At 32.9% G+C, this 12086-nt stretch overlaps 1 protein-coding gene across 2 annotated transcripts in view; it reads right to left on the bottom strand.

Annotated features, from left to right (window-relative positions):
- Positions 1-7031: 7031 nt before the first annotated feature.
- Positions 7032-12086, bottom strand: part of LOC107745559 (cyclin-dependent kinase inhibitor 1B-like) — an 8147-nt gene continuing 3092 nt past the window's right edge. The window contains exons 2-3 of one of the 2 annotated variants that reach the window (XM_016559451.1): positions 11543-11659; positions 7032-7994 (exon numbers count right to left, since the gene is read on the bottom strand). In XM_016559451.1, coding sequence (XP_016414937.1) covers positions 11553-11659 — 107 coding nt within the window. In that variant the 3' untranslated portion in view covers positions 7032-7994; positions 11543-11552. Of the gene's footprint in view, positions 7995-9937; positions 10055-11542; positions 11660-12086 lie in introns of both variants that reach the window. The other variant, XM_016559452.1, reaches the window with a different exon arrangement.

Genomic DNA, 12086 nt, shown 5'->3' on the forward strand with positions numbered 1-12086 from the left:
TCGCTTTGGCCTGAATCCTCTTCACGACTGCCCGTCTCTATAGTTCACCAGCCGTCTGAGGTCACACGCAAGTCATTTATTGAGAATTTCGTCTAATGACGTGCATTGCGGTCGTGGGAGGAAACCAAACGGGGAAACTCAGAGATTTCAATGAACTGCGCTAGCCCTTGTTTACAGGAAAGGGTACGAGGCCTGTGCTTTGCATGAATATGAAGCATTTTTAGTCAGGAAATCTAGTTTATCTAGTGTTTTTCTCTTTAAATCTCAAAAGGTTTGATTAGACTGTATTTGTTGTAGTCTGAATGCTACATATAGGACGTATGAAAACTATTTTCATTCATTGCCAAAGGGCCTGACGGTGGAATGAACTGAGACTAGGTTAAGGTTTGGTGTTTCCTGTCCTCAAACTGAAATGCAGAGGGCTTTAATAGGAAATCAGATAATATACCTGAGCATTTCCTGTAGTTTGTGTGGATGGACCTGAAAGCTCGCATGAATTAAAGGAAAAAATGTATTATTCTCAGAGTTCTTGGCTGGTTTTCTGATAGGCATTGAGCAGAAGTGCTGTAAAATGTCATTGAATGATGCTTTTATTAGGTACAAACACTGAGAGTTTAAATGCGTCTTATAAGGTCATGTAAATATTTAAATGATGTTCTTTTATTGGGGGAAGGCCAAAGAGAAGATATCTTAAACAAATAGTCCAATTACTGCTTCTACATAATGTTTTTTCCCCTCCTTTTATCCAACTTTGTGAGCTGTTTTGAAAGTACAGTTAGATTATCATAACCTTAAATTGTTTTAATTATCTCATGTTTACCAAACAGTCACATTTATAACATACTAGCAGGTCATTTTAGGGAAGTGGAACAATAGATTTATAGACCTGTTTAGGTTCAAGTGTAGCTGTCATTGAGGTTAAATATGGAAGCACATTTCTGCCACACAGGTAAAACAAAAATACTTTAGTAATTCATAACTTTGACATAAAATGTCAAAATGTTGATATAGTAAGTCATTGTGAAATAAAATGTAGAAATTATGACACAAGTTGGACTTAGGAGAAAAACTTATGAGATGATAAAAAAATCATCATGTCATAATAGACATCAAGAGTTGAATTTTTGTTACGCACAACCACATAAGAAAAAAATGCTTTGGTAATTCTTAACTATGACAAAAAAATTTGATATTTTTAAATAGTAAGCCATTATTATGAGATAAAATGTATGTCATAATTGAGAGAAACATGGACTTGAGAGAAACTTGTGAGACATAATTATGTAATAAAAGGCTTAATTTTAACAAAACTTTTGATATATGTCATAATTGACATCAAAAGTTGAAATTTTGAAGCGCAGCAACATTAGAAAAAATGCTATGACGTTGAAATTAATATGAGATCAAATGTAGAAATTATGACAAATCGAGCTGGACTTAGAGAAATTTATGACAAAGTCGTGATTATAACAACTGTTTTGACTTTTGATGTGTTATGACGTCATAATTATGACATCAAAAGTAGATTTTTTTAGTAATAATTTATTTTTCATCTCATAATCATGTTTTATCTCATAATTTGATTAGGCCATAATTATGATTTACTAATGCATTTTTTTTTGTTATATGGCTGAAATGGGTCTCCATAGTTAATAGTTGGCAAGTCAACTAAGATGGAGCCAAATGAGATCAGAGCTGCAATTATGCTTGATTTACTAATGAATTATTTATTCCAGAGTCATTTTGCATAAAGATGAGATCTTCATTGATGCTGAATGTTAAATATGAGTTAAATGACAGAATGAACAAAGCATCACACAAGATATAATGATGCATTTTTTGTTATTTTTGGAGCTTGCATTCGCTGTAAGATCTGCTCAGAAATTGTGTAAAATATATCAAAACATAGTTTCATCGAAGAAATAAGGAACAACATGAGGGTGAGTAAATGATGACGAATTTCATTTTAAATGAAGTTTCATTTTAACTTGGAAGTTACGATGTTTCAAATGAAGAAATATTATTGAACCGTAATATATATATTATAATTATAATATAGATGTATTGTTATAATATAATACAGAATCATACTATATATATATATATATATATAATTTAAATAAAGTAATTGAAATAAAGTATTTATTAATAATATTACCAATAATAATGCTTTTACAGAATAACCATAAAATTACAATACAATGCAATATACTGTATGTTGCCTCTCATTATTTTGCCTCTGTTATTTTGTAAAAAAAAAAAATATATATATTATTATTTATATATTGTTATTTGTACAATTTATTATGTTACTGTTTATTTAATGTACTATATATTTATACACACACATACATATATATATATAATCATATATGTAACATATATTATGTAATTATATTAGATTTGATTTGTTAAATGTAATGTGTTACTGTTTCAATTACAATTATTTGTAAAATGTATCGTATATTACGGTTCATATATTTTATTTTCTAATAAAATACATTTTTACTTTCTAATAAAGACATTATACTAGTTATATAGTTATACATAATAGTAGTGTTTACTTTAGTGTTACAAAGACAGACAATGTGTCATTGTGTGCTAATTCCCCATCAACCCTTAAAGAACGTTTAGTTGTTTAATGTCACACGCTTACACTATTATTTTACTTTTCAGCTCTTCACGTTTCATAATGATCGACTCCGAAACCACTGAAACTGAAATGAATGGAGACGCACAGACGTTTTATTTTCTCTTTCTGACCGTTTCCTCCCCGTTTGGCCCGTGGCTCAATGCATTGACTCCCTGCGGTTCGAGTCCCGTCCATGGAACAATGAAGAGGAAATTTACGTTTTGCCCATTAAAGCACACTGAACAAGGCTGGAGTGTTTTTATGCTCTGGCAGTGTTGACTTTCCCCGCAGCCGATTGGACGAGGTCAGGAAAGTCAAACCCTACGAGACTAACGTCCCAGACACAACAGAACAGCGTTTTAACCTCTCGACAGCGAGGAGCACAGCACAAAGACGGCTGAGGTCACACACCTGCGCCTCACGAGACCTCAAAGCGCCCGCGCAGGTGTCTTCCTGTTTTTATTATGTGCATTTAATCCCTGTTTGCTTTTGTTGTTTTGAAATGTCTGATTGTATTGGTCTGGTATATGCCTTCATTTTGGTGGAACCAGTTCACATGTAAATATTGGCTTGGCCTTTTAAATATGGCACATTTTATTCCATATGGCAAGTTTTTTTTTTTTTTATAAAAAAAGTTTAGATTTTTTTTTTTATTAGTTTCAAAATACACAAAAACTATATTTTCTAAAATGTATTTCAGAATATATACATAAATGTATTTTCTAAAAATGAATTTTTGGCCTTTTTTATATATATTTTTGAAAATATATTTTAAAAATGTAATTTTTAAAAGCATTTAACAATATATTTTGCCCTCCAAATCATTTTTACATAAACTTTAAAATGAGATTGCAAAAAATATTTTATCCCATATGGCAAAAAATATATATTTTCAAAATGTTCTAAAGTACATTGCAAAATATACCCCCCAAAAAAATCTAAAATACATTTACATATATTTTCTACCAATATATTTTTGGGGCATTTTTTTGTGTGTGTCTGTCTGTGTGTGTGTGTGTGTGTGTGTGTGTGTGTGTCACAATTAAATATAATTTGGTATATGTAGGTTTATCTAAATATATTTATTTATATTTAATTAAATATATTTTCATTGAGGTTCACTGTTTACAACATATACTTTTAGCCAAAAACAAAAACAAAAAAAACAATACAAATGGGATTGCTTAGATGCTGAACACAAGAAAAAAAGAAGAAGAAGAAAAGCTTCAGTGTCAGAATTTTGAGATGTTAAGAAATTATGAGATAAAACGTCGTAATTATGAGATAAGTAGAAATCATGACACAAGTTGGACTTTGACATTGAAAAGTTGATATTAAGCACAGCTACATAAAAAACTGCTTTAGTAATTTAGAATATATATTTTTTATTGAACTTCACTGTTTACAACATATATTTAGCATATATTTAAAATATTTCATTGCCAGAAACATCATTTTTTGCCGTGTGGGATTGTTTAAATGCTGCTCTTCCATAGATGAGATGTAATAGTGTTTATGTTGCATTTAAGTGTCACATTTTCTCAAATATTTCACCTGTAAAAATAGAAACAAGCAGCAGTGGGACTGTAGAGCTGTAAGATTAATAGCCTTTGTGAAAGTATTTAATAAGAAATGTTTGAGATTGCAAACTTTCTATCTCTTACAATACTTGCTTCATTTTTACAGGAGGAAGGTGAGGAAAAAGAGCTGTAATCTGCAGTTTGTGTTTCTCATATGGGACAGCCCCACCGTTTTGGCACTGAGCTCTAAACCCGCCAGTTTATAATTGCATTTCATAAAGGTCAAATCCTAACATCCGTAATCGGATTGGAAACTCAGTGAAATTCCCTCTGTCTTTCCAAATGACCTGTGTTTGTTGCTTGTCCCTGATCTGTGTGGTTAAGACGCTCTTGGGCAGATCGACTGATACCACGTGAATAAACACACGTCCTGCTATGGTTGGCACATTCAAACCAGCAATTAAAATATCACCGTGGCTTTATTCTCCCTCCTTCTGGCGAGAATCAGAACGACGTCGTGGATGAGCAAGAGTCGAGTGACAATCCGGACTCTTCTGTAGCGCAAATCACATTTGACATTTGGCAACTGTCATTTCAGATGTGATGTGAAATGATCGAATGAAAATGTGTTTCTTTATCAGATTTGGAGAAATGTAGCATTCCATCAGTTGCTCACCAATGGATGTGAATGGGTGCCGTCAGAATGAGAGTCCAAACAGCTGATAAAAACATCACAAGTAATCCACACCACTCCAGTCCATCAGTTAATGTCTTGAGAAGCCAAAAGCTGCGTGTTTGTAAGAAACAAATCAAGACGTTTTTAAACTTCAAACCGTTGCTTCTTGCCAAAATATAGAGTCCATAATCCATAATATTGCTTTCTCCAGTAAAAAAGTGGTCTGGTCTAAATCGGGAGAGAAATCTGCACAGATCAAGCACCGTTTACAAACCAAAACAGCTCTAAACAAATATGTGAGTGGATTTTGATTTCAGGAGATTGACTTTTTCACTGGAGGAAGTGTTATTATGGATTATGGACTCGTATTTTGATCAGAATTTATGCTTTAAAGTTAAAAATGATGGATTTGTTTGTCTTCTCAAGATGTTAATTGCTGGACTGGAGTGGTGTGGATTACTTGTGGATTATTGTGATGTTTTTATCAGCTGTTTGGACTCTCATTCTGACGGCACCCATTCACATCCACTGGTGAGTAAGTGATGTAATGCTATACATTTCTCCAAATCTGATGAAGAAACAAACTCATCCTAATCTTGGGTGGCCTGTGGGTGAGTATATTTTCAGCGAATTTTCATTTTTGGATGAAATATTCCTTTAAATCAAATGAATTGCATTTCTGTATTTCCTACTTGACAGCAAGCATAAAGCATTAGATGACGTCAAAAATGAGACGTCTGCGGGTTAATGCAGTACAGAACACAAGTGGGATGACAAACTAGCACCTGTGCTGGATCACCACACCCACTGTCAGTTTGTTTGAGTCACCGCTGTGAATAACCGCTGGCATGCGTGCTTCATTCAGACGGGAACGGCTGCTTGCCAAAGCTAGTCAAGAAAGGTCACGCAGTGCAAAGATGTGAAGTCAGTGCTCACTTGTTTTCTTGCAAAAGCCAGATTGTTTTAGTCACTGGAATGACTAAAAATATATGCATTAGTATATATTTTTACTGTAGTGTTATGGAAGGCAAGTAACATTTGCTGCATTTTTAATCATGTTTTTCTTAACTGTAGCTTTAAATGTGCATTTATTATAGGGATCGTGATGTCTTGCACAGGTTGCATTTTTGAAGGTTTGCAATGACAATTTATTGTGTGGTTTAAATAAAACATTTGCGTTGGAATAATTTATGTGCATTTAATCCTGGTTTGCTTTTAAATGTTTTTTTTTTTTCTTTTTGGTGGAACCACTTCATGTGTAACTGAGGATGCAAATGTCGGTTTGGCCTTTTAATCACTCAAAAATTGCACAATATTTTATATGAATCTTTTAACATTATTTTTTTCCAGATATATTTTAATATATTTTTAAAAAATAAATTTTCTAAAATAGATTTCAACATATGTGTGTGCCAGCAATTTTTTGTAGATTTTGGAAATATTTATAAAAATGAAATATCTTTAAAAAAAAAAAATGATTTGCACTCTTTTTTTTCTTTCTTAGAATTTGGATGCAAATATTGATTTGGCCTTCTAATCACTTTTTTATCATAATTTTTATTTTTCAAATATATTTTTAAATATATTTCAAAATATACAAAAAAAGTTTATTTTAGGCCATTTTTTATAGATTTTTAAAAAATAAATATTTTTAAAAAGCACTTTTTTTCTTCAAGTTTGGATGCAAATATCGGTTTGGCCTTTTAATTTTGAATATATTTTAGCAATATATTTTTTTATAGATTTTTGAACATATATTTTAAATTAAATATATATTTTTAAAAGCATTTCAAATTTTGATTTTAATCACTTTTAAAAATTGCTGAATGATGGTATAAAATTTGTATTTTTTAAACCAAGAATTTCGAATGTTTTAATGCCTTGCACAGGTTGCATATTTGAAGGTCTGAAATGTCACTATATAATGTTCAAATAAGACAGATGTGGGTTGAAATAATTTAATTCTCTATTAATTGATCGCAGCACGTTGTATAACCACACATAACAAAAAAATCACTTATCAAATAGTTTAATCAGGCTCAGTTTGCAACCTCTTACAAATTGTTAAAATAATATTTTTAAAAAATCAGAAAAAAGAAACACCCAAAAAAAGAAGCATTTACAAAAATAATGACTCAAACCTTGACCAAAAACCCTTTTTTAATTCCCCCCCCCCCCAAAAAAATTTTAAAAAAAAAACCTCGACATAAATAAGTTAGTTTTAATTTCTCAGTGTTTTTACAAAGTTATGTACACAGGTACATTTCAAAGTTTACACAAATACACAGGCAGTGAAAATTGTTCAAATATTAATATTTACTTTATAAATAGAGTTGTGCATCAGGTTTCACCACAGAATCTATTCGTCGAGTGTTTTAGATGCATACGGTTGGGTGGGGCGAAACGCCCGCTAACGCAAGAAAATAAGGCTAAATCAAGGGTGACCGAGTTGAACAAAAGTGAAACGAAAAAATATTATCAGTAGAAAATTTCACGCAAATTACAAGAGAAATAATTTAAGAGGGTGAGAGACGTGTCTCCTCCACGGAAGTGCCTGATACTGGTAATACTGGTCGATGCTACAAGGTTTGACCTCAGAGTTGCAACTTTTACATCACCTTCAAAAACAAAAGAGGCTGAGATGTTCAGATCCAACCGGATCCATTCATAGAATTGCTATTGTGTGTACCTCATCTGAAGAAAAACGAAATATTGTCTTACCCAGCCAATATAAAAACAGGCCTTCAAAACGTGAAATAAACATGAACAGCATTTCGGAAATAATCTACACGGCAACGGTGGCTCTTCAAGTCAAACCAAACCCCCCCAAAAAAAAGAAAGAAAAAGAAAATAGAATTTTTCCAACATAATACTAATTATGTGCTAAATATGAAAAGGAACAAATATATATTTATATACACAGGTAGTAAGAAAAACAAAAATGAGCAAAAAAGGAAATTCAACCTAATTGCACACTGCTACATACACTGCTTTACGAGGTTTGAGTGCCAGAACTTTAGTGTTTGTTTCAGTGCTTGAACACACTCGTAGAGTTGATATGTTTTATTTTCCACTCGTTCCTCCATCCGCTCGTCCGTTTTTCCCCCAAAAAATCTTCCGTTCAGCAAGCACTGAGGTCATCAAACCCACAACGTCAACTTCAGCCCTGTCAGGAAACACGAGAGAATTAGTCAGATGTTTCTGCAACAGAAACATGCTTTTAATGAAAATAACATCTTTATTACACATTTCACAGCATAACTGCATTGGTATTGATGCAACAACTATTATGAAAGCAATAAACTCCCATTCAACTTTTTTTTGAATGAAAGCCATGGAATAAAAAGGCAATTGCGAATTTATTTTCACAATTCAGACATTTTTTCTTGCAATTCTGAGGGGAAAAAGGCACAAACTCAGAATTCAGACCATCGCAATTCTGATGTTCTTCTCAGAATTACACGAAAAATAAAATGTATTTAGAAATTTTGAGCTTGACGTTTTTTTAACGACATGATTTTTTTCCCCAACACACAATAAATAAAAAATAAAGGTTATTGCGACTTTTTAAATCACAAATTGAGTTTTTTTTCTCTGAATTAAGAGTTTATATCTGGCATGTTTGCTTTTTGACACACTAAATAAAAAATTATAGGTAACTGCGAGAAAGGTAATTGCAAATTTTTAATCACACAATTCTGACTTTTGTTCTCGCGGTTGCACGTTTTTATTTAACTCAGATTTCTCAGAATTCTGAGTTTATATCATGCAATTCTGACTTTTTCTCGCAAATTTTTCTGTCAAATCTCACAAATGTGTTTTTTTTTTTGTTGTTGTTTCCGACACATAATAAATTTTAAAAAAAACAATGGTAACGGTGACTTTTTAAGCACACAATGTTTTCTCTGTTTACATCTCGCAATTGTTTCCAACACACAATCAATAAAACAAAAGGTATTTTAATCTCGCAATTCTGACTTTTTTTCTCACAATTGCAAGAAAGTCTGAATTGTATGGAAGCCCGTTTCCGCCACTCAATAAAAATTTTTTTAAAAAGTTTGTGACTTTTTATCTCACAATTCTGACTTTTTTTTCTCAATTGCGTGATATAAACTCAAAATTGCGAGCTGTAAAGTCACAATTGCGAGATAAAAACTCGCAATTCTGACTTTTTTTTTCTCGCAATTGCGAGTTTATATCTCGCAATTCTGACTTTATAACACGCAATTGAGATATAAACTCGCAATTCTGAGAAAAAAAGTCAACTTTAGTTTGTATCACGCAATTCTGAGAAAAAAAAAAGTCAGAATTGTGAGAAAAAGTCGCAATTACCGTATTGGCCCGAATATAAGACGACCCTGATTATAAGACGACCCCCCCTTTTTCCAGATGTACCTTTTGGAAAAAGGCTTTTTCAAAAAAAAATCTTGTTTTTTCTCAGTAAAACACATTTTGTCTTCAATTATTATCATATTGCATAGACATGAAAAACGCCATTTAAATAGTACGTCTTCGTGTTTAAATGCAATTCTGAGGTGTTGCATTTCAATGCACTGAGCCAAAAGCGTGGAAATGTGCACGTATAATAAACGAGGGTCGGTTCCGTTCAGGTGTAAATACAGCAGAAAGTGAGTGAACACACTGCTGACGTGTAAAATGTTTTTCACTCTGAAGGAAACTCGAGCTCTCGTAGTAAACCCACCATATTAACCCTTTCACGGACTCGAAGAATGCTCTTCAATTACACACTGAAACCAAATGTGAAGTAGAAAGAAATTGCAAGTAACTTTAACAAATAAGCAGAAGTAATGCATTACATTGAGCGGAATTTTGATTTAGAAAACCTATAGTACTTTCTTGTAAAATGTATATATATATATATATTTTTTTTTTTTTACAGTGTACTTCAAATAAAACACCCATGTTTAACATCTATATCAGATGAACATTTTAACATAGGAAAATAAAGGTAAACTGGGTACTAACGCAATATGATTAAAATGAGCTTAACATGCTATTCTACATTTCATGTGCAAACTGAAAGCAGTATTTCTTCTGCGTAAATGAATGCAAATGTTAAAGTGTGAAAAGAAACAGAGTTGTGCTCACCTCATGGGGTTTATGTGGGAGTCGGGCTGGGGTGTTTTCTGGGTTTTTGGGGCTTTCTGGGCGTCCTGGTCACTTCATCCACGCAGATGTGCGAGCGTTTGCTTTGACACGACGAGTCTGACAAAGAAAAAAAAAAAAACACATTTATCATGCCACATGGGTTAAAAATCAAAATACTGACATTTAAGAAACAAATCCTGAAAATCTCCTCTATCTACCAATCTGAATGGTTTATTGTATGTTTAGAGTATTTCAAATCAAATGCATGCATGTTGCAATGCTTCTTTTATTTGTAAAGTACACATTTTGCACATGAAAATGCATAAGAGTTTATAACATTGCATCTACATTTATTAGATCGATCAAACTTTGGGCTTAACAAGGTTACATCAAAATGCAGATGTATTTCCAAGAAAAAAATATCGTCTTATATTCGGGGCAATACGGTACTTTTTTTCATCTTTTATTCAGTGGCGGAAAATTGTGAAATAAAGTTGCAATTCGCCCGTTTATTTTTTATCCCGTGGCAGAAACAAGCTTGCATATTTTCGTGTCATTATTCACCTTGTTTATTTTCCACACTAGGCACACTATAAATACTTTTACGTGCCATATTGTAAACGTGAACAATAATGTTGACTAACGCAGAGATAAGTCTGCGCGTGAGTCACAGCACACCACAAAACAGATGAACCAAAAGAACAAAACAAAAAACTGAATGAACTAAAAAAATTAAAAAAAAAAACACACTGGAAAATGAGATCATGAAACATTCTGAGTCCCACCAAAGCAAAACACTCTTCATTACTAATGTTATGACTTCACAAATGTGCCGCGATCGGCCGTTATTTGCTCAATGACTAGCAGCCCGGTGACATGTTGATTTGGCGGGACGTTTCCTCACATGACTAACTGAGGTAACGCTAACATGCAGTTACATCAGATTTGTGGACTCAGTCTACAATCAATCGATTTAGACATGAAAAACGCCATTTAAATAGTACGTCTTCGTGTTTAAATGCAATTCTGAGGTGTTGCATTTCAATGCACTGAGCCAAAAGCGTGGAAATGTGCACGTATAATAAACGAGGGTCGGTTCCGTTCAGGTGTAAATACAGCAGAAAGTGAGTGAACACACTGCTGACGTGTAAAATGTTTTTCACTCTGAAGGAAACTCGAGCTCTCGTAGTAAACCCACCATATTAACCCTTTCACGGACTCGAAGAATGCTCTTCAATTACACACTGAAACCAAATGTGAAGTAGAAAGAAATTGCAAGTAACTTTAACAAATAAGCAGAAGTAATGCATTACATTGAGCGGAATTTTGATTTAGAAAACCTATAGTACTTTCTTGTAAAATGTATATATATATATATATTTTTTTTTTTTTACAGTGTACTTCAAATAAAACACCCATGTTTAACATCTATATCAGATGAACATTTTAACATAGGAAAATAAAGGTAAACTGGGTACTAACGCAATATGATTAAAATGAGCTTAACATGCTATTCTACATTTCATGTGCAAACTGAAAGCAGTATTTCTTCTGCGTAAATGAATGCAAATGTTAAAGTGTAAAAAGAAACAGAGTTGTGCTCACCTCATGGGGTTTATGTGGGAGTCGGGCTGGGGTGTTTTCTGGGATTTTGGGGCTTTCTGGGCGTCCTGGTCACTTCATCCACGCAGATGTGCGACCGTTTGCTTTGACACGACGAGTCTGACAAAGAAAAAAAAAAACACACATTTATCATGCCACATGGGTTAAAAATCAAAATACTGACATTTAAGAAACAAATCCTGAAAATCTCCTCTATCTACCAATCTGAATGGTTTATTGTATGTTTAGAGTATTTCAAATCAAATGCAACTATGTTGCAATGCTTCTTTTATTTGTAAAGTACACATTTTGCACATGAAAATGCATAAGAGTTTATAACATTGCATCTACATTTATTAGATCGATCAAACTTTGGGCTTAACAAGGTTACATCAAAATGCAATTGCACGCAGATAGATAGATAGATAGACAGACAGATAGATATTACAAAAATGAAAATTCATATATACAGGCTAAGCAGATATGTGGAGCACAAAAGCAGTCATAAGTCGCTGGGGTATATTTGTAGCAATAGCCAAAAAAAAAA

Source organism: Sinocyclocheilus rhinocerous, unplaced genomic scaffold (assembly GCF_001515625.1).
Source record: "Sinocyclocheilus rhinocerous isolate Xijiao unplaced genomic scaffold, SAMN03320098_v1.1 scaffold1099, whole genome shotgun sequence".
NCBI lineage: Eukaryota > Metazoa > Chordata > Actinopteri > Cypriniformes > Cyprinidae > Sinocyclocheilus > Sinocyclocheilus rhinocerous.